At 52.3% G+C, this 14,948-nt stretch overlaps 1 protein-coding gene across 6 annotated transcripts in view; it reads right to left on the minus strand.

The window, feature by feature from the left end:
- The window catches only part of COL11A2 (collagen type XI alpha 2 chain), a 93,611-nt gene that overhangs the window by 58,109 nt on the left and 20,554 nt on the right, over nucleotides 1–14,948 (minus strand). The window contains exons 2-11 of one of the 6 annotated variants that reach the window (XM_053378715.1): nucleotides 14,261–14,428; nucleotides 13,116–13,326; nucleotides 9,725–9,887; nucleotides 9,495–9,635; nucleotides 6,008–6,265; nucleotides 4,938–5,084; nucleotides 4,320–4,484; nucleotides 2,340–2,399; nucleotides 403–444; nucleotides 219–281 (exon numbers count right to left, since the gene is read on the minus strand). In XM_053378715.1, coding sequence (XP_053234690.1) covers nucleotides 219–281; nucleotides 403–444; nucleotides 2,340–2,399; nucleotides 4,320–4,484; nucleotides 4,938–5,084; nucleotides 6,008–6,265; nucleotides 9,495–9,635; nucleotides 9,725–9,887; nucleotides 13,116–13,326; nucleotides 14,261–14,428 — 1,418 coding nt within the window. Of the gene's footprint in view, nucleotides 1–218; nucleotides 282–402; nucleotides 445–2,339; nucleotides 2,400–4,319; nucleotides 4,485–4,937; nucleotides 5,085–6,007; nucleotides 6,266–7,388; nucleotides 7,500–9,494; nucleotides 9,636–9,724; nucleotides 9,888–13,115; nucleotides 13,327–14,260; nucleotides 14,429–14,948 lie in introns of all 6 variants that reach the window. The other 5 variants (XM_053378716.1, XM_053378717.1, XM_053378718.1 and 2 more) reach the window with 5 other exon arrangements.

The raw sequence follows: 14,948 nt of genomic DNA on the forward strand, positions 1-14,948 counted from the left end.
ACCCTTCCTCTGCATCCAACCAATCTGTGACGCTGAATTTTGCATCCCATTCAATCTGTGACGCTGAATTTTGCATCCCATTCAATCTGTGATGCTGAATTTTGCATCCAATCTGTGACGCTGAAGTTTGTTTGCATAGGGGCAGGAGCTGCCCTTTGGCGCCTCCTTCACCACATGCCCTTCATTCTCCCCTCTCCTTTGCCGGATCGCAGCCTTACCCTCTCCCCAGAGTCGCCGGGGGGTCCTGGGGGTCCCGTAGTCCCTGGTGGTCCGCTTATACCCTGTGGGGAAGGAGGAACAGAAGACCATGACCCTTGCCCACCAGACAGGGGGCACGAGATGGGGTGGAGGCCTGGTTCACCCCCTTAAACCCCCCACCCTGGGGTTTTGCATGCCTCTTACCGGAGCTCCTTCAGGGCCTGGGGGACCTTCGACCAGCATCCCCTGCAGAGGCACAAACACAGGCATGCAAAAAGAAGGAGTTAGGAAGCAGCCGCAGACCTGCCTTGGCAGAGGGACAGGCCCCGTCCCTCTGCTCTCGCCCGTGAAAGAGCTCATTGTTTACCCCACCACCGGCTATTCTCCCCCCTCCCCACCAACACACACCCAGCGCGCTATGCTGAGACGATAACGCTACAAAAAAACCCGAGAACTCTGGGGCATCGCAGCTCCGCCGGTTGGATGGCTGCCTTGCACGGTCGCTCAGAGGTCAACCCTGTTCTCTGGGGAATTCTGAAGGCCGCCCAAAAGGAGCCAAGAGGCCCCGATCCTGCCGAGATCTGCTGGTGAGGCCTCAGATTGCCCTCCTGCCTTGGGAGCTTGCAAGGAAGCTGGAACTGGGAAGGGGTGGTCTTTGGGGGGGATGTTATTCCGGGGCAACTGCTGGTGCAAAAAGGGCTCCCAGTCCTGCAGTTACTGGGCGGGGGGGGGGCAAAATGGAACACCCCCCCCAAGCTTGCGGAGATTTATTTTCAATAACTGAGCTGTTTGCATCCTGGTTTGGTGCGCTCAGGGATGCACTCAAGGCAGCCTGTGAAATGAATGGAAACAACCGGAGCCAATGGGAACCCTGCCTTGCAGGGGGTTGGACTGAATGATCTTTGGAGGTCCCATCCAACTCCACAACCGTCTTAGGGACTCCGATTTGTGTCGGGTTTACTCCTGAGCCTTTTCTTCTCTGCAGGACAGTGGAGGTTTAGGGTCAGAGTTTTCTGTCCCCTAAACGAGCTATCTTCCCAATATTAAATTAAAACCTACAGGGACATGAAAGATGTATTACTGGATCCATCTGATTCGTGGAGGAAAATAAGCTTATCAAGAGCCACCATGGGCTGTGTTTTCCAGAAAGGCCTCTGAATAATCTCTGGAATAATTGCTGGATAACTGGGGAGAGAGTCTTGAGGCTCAGATCCCGCTGGCTTCCCTTTGAGGAGTCTGGCCGGCCTTTGCCACAATCTCAAAATTTTGAGACCTGGGTGGGGCAGAAGCAAGCCGCTAGACCTCATGGAGGCGAAGCGTCAGGGCAGCACAGCGGGGGGTTGGGCTAGATGACCTTTGGCAGTCCCCCTCCAACTCAACAATTCTTCAAACCTACGGTGCCGGAGTTGGCTGAACGTGCCTGCGAAAACCAGGCCTTGCGCACAACAGACTGACTTGTGCAAAACGAGGGAGGAGGTCGTGCAGATTAGAAGCGGAGAGATATTGCAGGATTTGGGAGACCTCTGAGCAAGCTCCTTTCTCCAGTGGTACCTCGGTTTGCGAACAGTCTGGTTTGCATACGTTTTGGATTACACATCAAACCCGTGTCCCGGTTTGCAAACTTTTTTTGGATTACAACCCATTAATTTTTTTGGATTACGATCAGTTTCTTTTCGGAGGCCACACTGGCGAAAGCGCGCCTTGGGTCACAACCTGTTTTGGTTTACGAACGGACCTCCGGAACGGATTACGGTTGTGAACCAAGGTACCACTGTATTTGCATCCATCGTGGAATTGTGGAGATGGAAGAGGCCTCAAGGAGACAGGCAGCCCCTTGCAGCCTGCCTAGACCGGCCGATGTTTGGAGGGGCTGCCCCACATCTGGAATACCCCGGAAGTAGCCGGGATTCGCCCACTGGAAACGGCGGGATTTTCAAAAACCGGCAAAAATGTCTTTGCTAAAAAGGTTCAGCAACTTTGCCCAAAAAAGGCTGAGAAACTTTTGTATGGGTGGGTGTTCACCTTTGGAAAGATGGCATCCATAATGCTGAATTTTCTCTCTCACACACACACAGTCCGAAATGACACACACACACCCCATCCAAGCCAGGCCAGGACCCCCTTCCCCTCCAGGAACTTACGGGTTCGAAGACGGCCGGCTCTCCCTTCTCTCCTTTGTAGCCTCTGGCTCCTCGGACGGCCTGGGGGAAGCAGACATGTAGCCGCACAGAGGGGGCCAGTCAACAGAATGGCGCCACGGGCTCAACCACCCCCAACCCCAGCCCCTGGGTGCAAAAAGTGTGGGGGGGTGTCCACACCCGAGGGGGTTCACAGAAGCAGTTCAGTGCGGGCGGGAAATGGAGGGGCTGTCTGGGGAAAAGGAACCGCCTGCAATCGACCGGGAAGGGCCCTCCAAAGGCCATCCAGCCCAACCCTCTGCCATGCCGTCCCTGCGAAGTGGGCAGCTTGGCAACGTGGACTTAAAGCCAAGCATATGTTGGTGAGCAGCTGCTAAAAGGGCCGGAAAGGACGGAGATTCCCACATTGCAGAGGGTTGGACTAGATGACCCCAGGGGGTCCCGATTCCGATTTCATGATTCTATGCTCATCTAAAAAGGGGAATGGCTGGCTCGCCGCTGAAAGGTGGGGCAGGAGGGGAGTCAAGCTGCCGTTTGTTTTTCATGGACGCAAACAGCAAGGGCCGGAGCCGCAGGCGAACAAAAAGGGATCTGTTGTCAAAATGGACTGAGAATGAAGGGGGGGCGGCACGTAAATAAACCAGCTGGAGGAAACTCAGAGTAAATCTGTAGTAAGGTCTGAGTAGGGCCTTGAGCAAAAGTGGAAAAGGGGGAATTACACGAGCTCTGGCAGAGAACATTTTTCAGGCACCTAAGAAGTAGACAAGGTTCATCCTACTCAGAGTAAACCCACTGGAATAGATGGATGTGACTCCCTTCAATGGAGTAGAATTTAGCTGGCTAAAAGCCTATGTGTTCATTATTTTAAAAAATAAAAATAAAAGTGTGGGGGGGTTGCCCCTATTCCTTCTAAATTTAGATAGAAATTAACTCTATGTATCCTGGGTCTTTTATTATTCCATAAAATTTATACCCTGCTTGATTGTGACCAGTGAGCCTCTGAATCCCACAACTCTTCCCGCAAAATTCTACACATGAAGATTTGGAGGTCAAACGGGGTGTGAGGTTCGGGGCCAAGGTGTGGGGAAGAAGGGAAAGGGGCTGCCTTCCAAGATGGCAGCGTGGACTGACAGTTACAATGTCCCGTTTGGGGGCTTTCAGCCCTCCCCCCAAACTGGTAACTGAGTTCCAACGCTTGCACCATGCCAGGGAAGGGGAGACTGTCTGCAGAAATGGCCCTGCAGTGCAATGACATCATAGGGCATGTGATGACATCACAGAACAGGGAGGAAGCTTCCCTCCTGCCATTTCTGTGTAGACTGTGTTGCAAGACACGTCAACAAGGAAGGAAATGACATCACAGGAAATGACATCGCCACACAGAGAAATGGCATCACAGGAAGTGACTTGAAATAAATAACTAAAGAGGAACTTCAGAAAAGAGTGCAGCAGAAAATGCCAAACAACCCAAACAGGCAGCATGACAAAACATCCAGCACCTGGCAATAGCAGGAAATGATGTCATCAGACAAAGAGGAGGGTCATAGGAAGTGGGAAGGGTTGCAAACAGAACAGGAAGTGCTACCGCCACCCGGTGGTGAATGGTGGCAAAGGCAGAAGGAAGTAGCGACTTCAAAACAGGAAGGGGTGCGCAGGCAGCAGGAAATGGGCATCCTCAAACAGGAAGTGACATCAGCAAACCGAATCCACAGCCACATGGCCATCAGGAACCGCAAACCAAAGCTGTCGGGAAAGAAGGAGTGTCGTGGCGGAGAACCGAAAGAGGAAACAGAAACGGGTTGTGGATAAAACACTAAAACAAGAGCAAGAGGCCAAGGCCGAAACCATTCCGTAAGCAAACCCCGGGCAAGAGGAAGTGACATTACAGACAAGCACAACCAACAGGAAGTAGACCCAACAGGACAGGAAGGTGCGGCAAAGAACGCCCGAGGGCCTCCAGGAAGGGAGCAGCACCCCACTTACGCCTCCGCCGTGGGGGGTCTCGGCCGAGAGCACAGGCCCCAGCTCCGACGGCTCGGCCCCCTCGCCATAGCTCCTATAGGCGTACTCGTACTCCAGCCCCACGCCGGGGACCTCCTCTTCGGTGAACACCTCTTCCTCGGCGGGACGTGGGCTGGGCGCTTCCTCCTGGCCCCGGGGCAGGGTGGGAACCCACGGATACGTTAGGGGGGGCAAACGGGGCTGGTGCCCACCCAACCAGGTGTCATTCTTGGGGGGGGGGTCTTCTGCCCCACCAGCCTGCCAGAGAGCAGCAAGGGGGCAGAGGAAGCTGCGGCAGGGGTCCACCCATTGCCTTGGGACTACAACTCCCATCATGCCTTTCCAGAATTTCAGGCCCAGGGGGTCTTCCCTGGTCCTACCTGCACTCAAAGCCCCTGAGCTTAGAGGGCTCTTCCCCTCGCCATCCAATCCGCCCTGCTCTTCCTGAGAACCCAGGAGTCCGGGGCCTCAAGCCCATTGGGTCTCTCCATCCCACAGAACCCAGGAGTCCTGGCTCCTCTCTTGCAGACCCTGCACGGCCCACCCAACCAGGGAGCAAACGCCCTTCTGCCAGGACGCTGGTGCTAGAGGCACATTTACCTCTCCCCGTGGCGACGAGGCAACAGGTAGGGACGCCTCCTGTGTGGGGCCCTCTTCCCAATAGGTCTCTTCCGCCTCAGGGGGCAAGGTGTAGTCAAGGTACTCGTGGGTCCCCCAGGGCTCCTCTGTGGGGAGCAGGCCCACATCCTTGAGAGGGGGTGCAGCAGAGTGGTGGCAGCGGAGGAAAGAGTCACGAGCCGGGGAGGGGAAGAGGAAAGCAACGCAGTGTGTGGGGTTGGGTATGTATGGAAGGAGGAGGAGCAGAGTTGGCGTGTTGAGGAAGGAAAGGAAGAATGTGTTGGTGGAGGGGCAGAGAAGATGCCCAAGAGAGGGGGAGACACGGCCGTCACATTGTGGGGCGAACGGACAAGTGGGAGAGGATGGATCGAAAAAAGAAACAGGCCAAACAGGAGAAAGGACGGAGAGAAAAAAAAATGCAGACATGGTTAGTTCATCCAAACTTCTCCTCTCAAGTCCCGGGAGGAAGGAGAAGGAAGAGATGGCCGTGGGTTGGTCTGGATGACCCTGTGGGGTCCCGTCCCAAACTCAGCAATTCTGCAAGGAGCGTTCCTCCTTATCCCGGATCATTTTCCCTTGGGGAGACAAATGGATCTCGGGGAGCAGAATCTCACCCCCCCCACCTGCAAGCCGGACAAGGATCCTTGCCAGCAATTTGGGGGGGGGGTCTGGCAGGTGTCCATTTGGGGGAAAGGAAAAGCACAAGAGAAGTCCGAACTTAGGATAGGGCCTCCTGGCACGGATGTGGGTTCTCGTTTCCCGGGAGGTTGAGGGAAAGTCAAATCTCAATCCGGCCGCCCCTCCCAAGAGCGGGTGGGGAGCCCTTCCGAAGTTTCGGGGGCCCTTTCTCTTGCGGCCCCCCCAACGGCCCAGCATGCAGGACGTGGTACAGTTAACACAGAGACACGAGGAGGTGGGGAGACGCAGACAGACACACAGGCAGACGAGAGGGCAGTGGGGTGGTTTTAGGGGGGCCAGAGCAGCCAGCTTTGCCCGGATCCCAGGGTTGGGGGGCCAGGTGGCACCCTGCACCCCCTCCCCTGTGGCTCTACCTGCTGGTAGCCGTTCCCCGGCTTCCGGGCTCCGACGGCGCCAGCGTGGGCCTGGCCCCCCGATTTGCCCGGGGGGGGTTTCGTGGTCGCCTTGGCGCTGCTGGCCTTCCCGCCAGACTTCCCGTTGCCAGGGTACTTGGAGCCATTTTTGGGGCCGGTCTTGGCAGCGTAGGCGGGCGCCGTGCTGGCGAGCTGGCGTTTCTGGGGCTGCTTCGGCTTCGGTTTGGGCTTGGCGGGGGGCTTCCCCTTGGCCGGTTTCTGGCAGCGGCGAGGAGGGCGGCGAGGACAAACGACAACAGAGGACGGGGTGATGAAGATGGCGATGGAGGAGGAAGAGGGGAGGAGCAGGAAGCAAAAGCAAATGAGAAACATGGTGGCCAAACCCTAAACTGTGGTTAATCCCAACCACCGTCAGCGGAAGAGCTTCGTAAACTGTGGCTTGAAGCTGCCTTCTCTGCACTAAGCATAGTTGCCATCAAGGTGGGAGAAGCGGGTCGTCCCCCCCCCCCCCCCCGGGTTTGGAAAACACAGCAACACGGCTTAACCGAACACAGCAGAAAAAACCTCCGAGCTGCTTCTTGTGGCCAAATTGGGGCAGAGCGTGCTCTCCAAACACTGAACTATGGTTTAGCGTTTCTCCTGAACCAGCCCACTAAAACCCACTTCCAAGTAAATACTCACAGCCTCCCACTAGTATAGGAACTACAGAAGGATATTTCTTATTATGATTTATTTATTTTTGGTTCAAAATGAATTCAATCCACAGGCTAGAGCTCCACAGATTTCTGCAGAAAACCGGCCTGTAAGATTGTGGTTTTCCTCACTGCAACTAGCCCACCGATTCCGCATTGCCCCAGATACTCCTGCATGTTTGGGTTTCAGCCACGGCCGCGCTGCACCATGGGCTCCGCCATTTCCAATGGACTACGTGGGATATGATGCAGCGCAACCGCGAGTGAACTCCACCATTCATTGCGGCATTTAAAATAATGATAATAATAATAATGTTTGCCTGCAACTCAGCTATTATCTACCCAAGGATGGTCATGATCCTGCCACTCTCTGGCAATGGCTATTTCCCAACCCACACTCTCCCAATCTGCCTGGATAACTCCCCAGACTCTAGTCTCTCCTTGGCTGTTCATCTCTGGAAGAAACTAGCGGGGAGGGCGGGGTTTGCCCCCCAAGTTGCTAAATTAAAGGCAAGGTAATGCATAGACATTGATAAATGGATGGATGGATGGATGGACTGATGGACAGGTGGACGAGACAGACAGGTGGACTATTCCACAACCACATGACAAGGACAAGACTCGGGTACGAGGACGGACGGACGGACAGACGTTTCTGGGGAGGAGCACCACAGCACCGCTCCCTTTACCTGCTCACTGGCTCCCCCCAAAGGCGCAGAGGAGAGAGGGCCCAATCCGCCCTCGCTAGGCCCATAATAGTAGGGGTAGGCGTCATAGTCTTGCAGGTCCTCACCAAAGTACTGAGGGAGAGCAAGAGAAGCGGTTTCTTCAAAACAGAACAAAAAAACCATAAACGGCTGCAGAGATTTGCCAGTCCGGGGGGGGGGGCAGAAGGCCATCCCCCCCAGCGGTTGAGAACCATTCCCGCAGATGGGTGCAACATCAGGGGGCTTTGAACCCCCTGAAGACACTCTCCTCTCTTTTTTAACTCCAAAAAATACTGGATTGGGGAAGTGGCAAGTGGTTTCCTGTGCACCAGCCTTTTGAAACACCAGCAAGGGGGGGGCGCTTTTTCCTGCGGATTCAGTGGCACTGATCATCCCCCCCCCCAAAAAAAAGCAAATATGGGAGGGAATGTTAATCCTAAGAAACCGCAAAAAGGAAAAAAAACGATTTGAGAGGGAATCCAGTTTTTGCCCGCTTCCCGACTGATAATTCACCAGGACTGCAAAACTGATCTGTCAGTTAGTTGGTTAAATTGATCAACTATGGCTGGATTAACCTAGCTGCTTAAAAATGCAGGTGGCAGAAACTGGAGCCTCTTTCACCAAGGGGGACAAGGGATTATTTTTCACTCTGCATATGAAAACGAATGCAGATTTAATCAATCCGTTAAAATGCAGCAGGTGGCTAATGGAATAAGATTTCTTTGATCAAATGGCAGCCGCACCACCTGAAATGTTCCAAAAAGTTCACAGAATTGCAGTTTTGTAAGGGACCCTAAGAGTCCAGCCCCCTGCAATGAAGGGATCACAGGTAAAGTTGTCAACGGACAACAATGTGCTCAAATTGGTGTGTGTGAGAGTTTTTGCCCTTTCACCATTACGACAAGGGGAGCTCATTGCTAGTCCATATTTTAAAGTTAAAGGTACCCCTGCCCGTACAGGCCAGTCTTGACAGACTCTAGGGTTGTGCGCTCATCTCACTCTATAGGCCGGGAGCCAGCGCTGTCCGCAGACACTTCCGGGTCACGTGGCCAGTGTGACGAAGCTGCTCTGGCGAGCCAGCACAGCACATGGAACGCCGTTTACCTTCCCGCTAGTAAGCGGTACCTATTTATCTACTTGCACTTGGACGTGCTTTCGAACTGCTAGGTTGGCAGGCGTTCTCAATAATTGCCCCAAGGTAGCAACCTGCTTCCCCTTCAGGTGCAACATGGACACAATCCTGCACTCCAGATCCACCGGCAAAAGGGGGCATTAGGAACTGCCAGGAGGCGAAATTGCAGTGCCAGCGAGGACACTTAAACACCCCAGAGCCTTCAGCTGTGCTTCCTGCATTGAAGCGGGTTGGGCTAGATGACCGCAGAGGGTCCCTTCCGACTCCGCAATTCCATCTTTGGGCTGCTCAAAAGGGGAGCCTGGCCTTGCTCCGAAACAAGGAATCAACAAAACGCCCTGAGTCAGAACGAAGGTGGAAAATTCCCCGAAGAAGGAAGACGTGAGGCGGATTTTCGCTCTGGTTGACCTTAAGAATCTGGCACGTGGAAAAGGTGTTTCCTTTGCGTCATGGCAGCCTGCAAAATACTTTCCTTTCCCTCTCCTGGCACAGTCCAGGCAGATTTAGTGTCCTAGGAAGCTGTTCTGTACAGAGTTGGACCCTCGTCCGCACAAATCCAGAGGTCAGGCGGGGGTCTCTCCCAAGGCCCAACCTTGAACCAGGAGCCTTTGGGCATAGCTGTCAACGTTTCCCTTTTTTTAAGGGAAATTCCCTCATTCTGAATAGGATTCCTCGCAAGAAAAGGGAAAAGTTGACAGCTATGGCTTTGGGATTGGCTAGAAGCATGTCGCCACTTCCCCACCTGTCTGCCCTCAAGAACAACCCCCATCCCAGGAGGGCAGGCGAGGGTTCATACTGTGTTTCGAACACAGAACCGCCTCCTGGGTTCCTCCTCCCAGAAGGAAACAACCTTTCCCCAACTCCCGCTGCCCAGCAAGGATGCTGAGGAGGTGGAAGGGGAGGTGGGACGTGGACCCCTTTCCTGAACCCCAGCTCCTCCGTCCCCCTCACCTCACCTCAGGTCTGCTGGGGTTCCTCTGGGCCTCCTGCGCTTGGGGCTTCTGGGCGGCCTTCACGTCACAGTCGGGGCTGAAGTGTTCGCAGAAGTCGTAGGCTGCTTGGGGGCTGGAGGAGATGAGCAGCTGCTGGATGTCACCCTGCGGGGAGGAAGCCAAAGGAAGAGGGTGAAGAGTCCGGCACCCGCAGGCCGAAGTAGCAGCGGGAGATAGCGGAGAAGGCTGCCCACCTCGAAGACCTCCTCGTCCAAGATGCGGGTGCCAAAGACAGTGATGCCGCGTGTGTCGATGGCTGGCTGGTTGCCGCGGGGCAGAGGGCGGGTCACTTTCTTCTTGCAGTCCAGGATCAAGGTCACCTGCTTCTTGCTGACGCTCAGAGCCACCCGGTGCCACCTGGATAAGGGGGAATCGCAGAGTCACAGAACTGCATAAAGTCAGAAGGGACCTCGAGAATCACGGCGTAATAGTGCCAGTTCCACGTGGATAAGAAGGGCCAATATTCAGCGTGGCACCACCTACAGTTTGGAACTCCCTCGACTTTATTGAAATGCACCGCTGGCAGAATGGGAGGATGAAAAAATAAAAAAGTATTATTATTATTATTAATATTAATATTATTTATTGGAAAACCTCCCATCAGATGTCAAGGAGATAAGTAACTATGCCACCTTTAGGAGTCTCCTGAACTTAGGCAGCCCTGTATAGGGGAGATTTTAATGTTTGGTGTTTTATTATGTTTTTTAAAAAATATTTTAGTTTTTACCAACCACCCAAACACAAACAGTGAAACCCCTCCAGGCGGCTGATACATTGGGTATACAATATTCAATAATATACATATTAAATAATAACATATTCAAATCAACCATACGTACACTTCTATATACATTAACACTCCTCCCTCCACAAGGTTTATTTAACTTTTAACATTTTAATTGCCCCAAATTGTTCAAACCTACTCAAATAGTTCAATATCTTCTCAAACCAATCCTCTTCTTTCTCACTGACCTTAAACCCTTTCATTCTATGTATCTTCACAGTTAGGTATTCTAAAATTATAATATTATTCAGTTTTTTCCTCCATTGTTTCACCCCTCGCTCTTCTGCATGTTTCCAATTACTCGATTTAACCTGTCTGGCTGCAATTACCACCAATTTTACCTGTTTGCATTCCTCTTTTGTTTCTAACTCAGTGCTACTCAGGCTAATAAGAAGCATTAGGTGTTTTATTATGTTTTTGTGTGTGCTGGAATCTGCCCAGAGTGGCTGGGGAAACCCAGTCCGATGGACGGGATACAAATAATGAAATTATTATTAAATTATGATGAGGCTATGAGCAGGTCCAACAGTCAAGAAGGCGGTTTCTGCACAGGTTGTGGAGGAAAGGAGTCCATCTAGGAGAAGGAAAACTCTGCTCCTAAATCTCTGCTGCCTTGCGGGATATTTTCGGGAGAAAACAAGGCTCGGGAGCAAACGCTACACAATTCCAGCGTGGAGTCTCCCGTAGCCCGGGCGGGAGATGCACCCTGGGAGTTGTAGTATGGAGGCGCACGCCATTGCCTCTCGAGAGGCACCAACCACACATCATGGAATAAAGTCTGACCAACAGAGAATTAGACGTGAGCCTCCGTACTACAACTCCCAGGGTGAATATCCTGCCTGGGCTACGGTTCAAAAGTGCCGAGTGGGGCCTACGAATTTATTTTACCTTGCATTTCTCAGAATTTACTGTATTTTTCGCTGCATAAGAGGCACTTTTTTCTTCCTATGATGTAAGGGGAAATGTCTGTGTGTCTTATGGGGCGAATGCGTGGTCCCTGGAGCCGAATTGCCCAGGGGCAAAAAGCAGTTCATGCTTTCTTTCTCTTTTTTTGAAAGAGGGAAGTGGGTGTTGAAACAAAGTCGCTGATCGTTTGCCAATCGGGGAGAGAGATAAGGGACACTAGAGATAAAGGAGGCTGCCTGGGAGGGGGGAGGTAAAGACAGCAAACTTGCAAAGGGGGGAAACAGGAAGACTAAATCAATGAGGAGAGAAATTAGAAGAAAAGGAGGAGCAAAAAACTGCTCCAGCTAAGGAAAAGACACTAAGGCAAACGAGGGAAGGGAGTGTTGAAAGGAAACAGCTGATTGGTGGGATCGCGAGAGAGAGAAGGGACGCTAGTGGAGGCTGCCTGGGAGGGGGGAGGTAAAAGCCCATAGATCCTCAGGATTTTTGCATTGGGTCACCCCAAATTCACCATCAGATCACATAGCATGTCCATGGCTACAGCCTGCACCAAAAAAATCACGCATCCACTGTTGGCAGGGGCTGCAATGGTGCAAAAATGTGGTTACAAAGCACGGATCCACATGGATCCTCAGGATTTTTGCATTGGACTACCCCAAACTCACCATCAAATCACATGTCTGTGCCCATAACATGAACCACACAAATCATACATCCACAGTTTCATTCAAAATATTTTTTTTCTTGTTTTCCTGCTCTAAAAACTAAAAACTAGGTGCGTCTTATGGTCGGGTGCGTCTTATGGAGCAAAAAATACGGTATATGCCGCTTGGTGGTAAAGAGAAGATGAAAAAAACTGTTTACATGAAGAACAGAGCGATGGAGCTATCAGGAAAACACAGCTAAGAATGAACAACTATATTGAACCTTCAAAAAATAATTTGAGTCAACTGATGAACTAAAAACCAGAGGAGAACACCTGCCAACATTGGTCTACGTAGAAACACAGGAAGACGCTTCCCATGGCGTCCCTCTGGATCAGTATTGTCTACACAGCAGCTCTTTCAGGGAGGGTTGGACTAGATGATCCTTGAGGTTCCTTCCTACGCTACGATTCCCCATAAACAAAGCCGTTCTTAGCAGGGGCCGAAAAGAGCCCAGCAAAGGCACCTGCTCAATGCCGATGGGCAGAGAGTCGCAACATGTAGGTCTCCAAAGATTGGTTTCTTGCAAACGCGTCAGGATATTTTGCGAATTAGAAATAAAGAACTCCTAACACATCCGATAACTGCGGGGGGCAAGAACGACCATTGCCAGGACAGGGAAATCATTGCAATGACTGACTCCGGACCAGAGGCATAGTGCGATCTAGCAGAATACATTGTTGGAAAAACTGACACAGAAATTACAGGTTGAGCAAGAGGCCAAAGGTTGTATAAAGAACATATTTTAATTATTATTTTTCTTTCCCCCTCCTCTTGCTTTTGTATAAACTCCTGTAGAGCATAGTTGATGCTGATACAGTATATATATATATATATATGGCCAACAACCCAGGCAATGGATGTTACTACGCATTATATTTGGTGTTTGTTAAAATTGTGGTGCTTTTCTCATACACACTTTGGCGAATTCTGTTGGTGTATTTAGAGACGATTCTCTGAGTGTTTCATTTTTTATTTTTATATTCTGTAATTATCGCGCGTTGTATGTGTTAATCATAACATCAAAGGATTGTGGAATGGAAGAGTTGGTGAGGGCCCCCTAAGGGTCATCCAGCCCAACCCCGGGCCATGCGGGAATCGCACCAGGGATCGTGACAAAGCACAGGCCTTCCCCCTGCAGTGGGGCGATGGAGGGGGCAGAGAAGGAAGCCGGGAGGGGAGGGCACTCACTTGCCGTCGGCCAGGTTGACCCCTCGGAAGATGGGGTAGTCCTCTGGGGCTGGGCGCCCACTCTGGTCCTCATAGAGGAAGACGGGGGAGCGGCCCAGCTCCACGCCCAGCTGCTGGGTGCCATGCTGGTTGTAGATAGAGAGCAGGAACGCCTGGAGTCCGGATTTGGGCTTCACCAGAGCCATGATGGAGAAATCCTCTGGGAATTTGCCTGGGGGGGGGAGAGAGGAGGGTTTAAGGAGGGCTCCGCAGCACCCACCAAACCCCACAAAAGGGATGGTTTTGGAGGCTCCCCACATAATAAGAATGAAATAAAAAAATTAAGGTCTTATATAATAAGTGTTCATAAATGTACCAAGCAAGCACGTACATAGATATGGGGACCACATGTCTGGAGCAGCCCAGGAAGACCGCCCTGAAACCATTTTTTGACTCCCAAACTGACCAAATGTTTTCTCTGCAAGGAGGGAAGGAGTGAAAAAAATCCTTCCTTGTTACAGGAATTGAGTAATCACCATTTCAAAGGGTGACAGACTACCAGGAAAGGCAATCAGATAAGGCATGACCAGATAACCTGCCAGACAGGAGATAAACAAAGCACTCAGATTTCTGCTGTAGACCGCCCTTTCTGTGATGTAGGTATGATGTATGGAGGGTTGGTCTTGAGCTCCAGGGCAGGGAATTTAAAATGTCTATATAAGGGTGGGCGCACCTTGGTTCTGGGTCCTCCTCCTTCTTTCCTGCGTGTGAGGGGAGCACCCTGTTGCAACAGTTAATAAAGATCAGGCTTACTAGCTGCTTTGCTTCTCAATATTCTCTGGTTGGCCTCTGTTATTTTCTCCGACCAATGGAGAACCTACAAAGGACTCTATAAGGGCTCTTGTGTTCCCCATAAGGGAATGATGGCAGATTTTCGTTTATTACAATAATAATTATAACTTTTATTATTTATACTCTGCCCACCTGGCTGGGTCTAAGCTACGAGAAGCACTGGCACATTTAAAGCACAGTGGTCCCTCGGTTCTCAAACGCCTTGGTACCCAAACAACTTGGAATCCAAACACTGCGAACCTGGTCCAAATTGAGGGGAAGTGATGGGAACTCGCCCCCTCCCCAACACACACACACACTCTTCGCTTGCGTACCTGGGAAAAGCTGCCGGGTGGGGGCGCTGATCTGCGCCTGCCTTGATATCCGGTAGGCCACGTCGGGCCCCGATCCTGAGCGCCTCTTGGGGCAGAAGCCCGTGGTCTTGCGGACGCCCTCGGGCTGGTTCTGCAGCTGCAACACTTTCAAGACGTCCACCGGTTCGGCTGCAGGAGGGAAGAGACGGAAAATGGGGTTACAAAACTGGCCTGCTGCCTGCCGCCCCCACCTCACCCCATGCAGACCCTTCCCGCTGCTCTAAAGTTGCCAACTCTTCCCCCTGGCCCCGCTCCTCTGCTTTCAGGAGAGCCTGCTGGTCCGGTCCAAATATCCCGCTCCTGCTCATCTACCTGCTTTTGGCCAAACTGGCACAGGAGCAGAGCCGGTCGGGAAAGGTGGCAACCCTGCGCGGCTCAGCCAAGCGGGGAGGGTCGGGGGGGGGGGAGTGAAGCGAATCTGATTTAACATCCAAGGACAAAGTTTTCACAGGCTCCGCACCGCCGCCGCCTCCTCCTCATTCACACTATCGTGCCTGACGCGCTCTAACCACTGAACCACGCTACCTCTCAAACCCGGACGGTTCGGTCCTCGACCCTCCCAGTCTCGCTGCCCCCTCGGCGTGCCACAGATGGGGTCCCCATGGAACAACACCCTCCCCCCCAAATGTGGGGCCCCCCAAGAGGCTGC

The sequence above is a fragment of the Podarcis raffonei genome, chromosome 2 (genome assembly GCF_027172205.1).
Source record: "Podarcis raffonei isolate rPodRaf1 chromosome 2, rPodRaf1.pri, whole genome shotgun sequence".
Taxonomy (NCBI): Eukaryota; Metazoa; Chordata; class Lepidosauria; order Squamata; family Lacertidae; genus Podarcis; species Podarcis raffonei.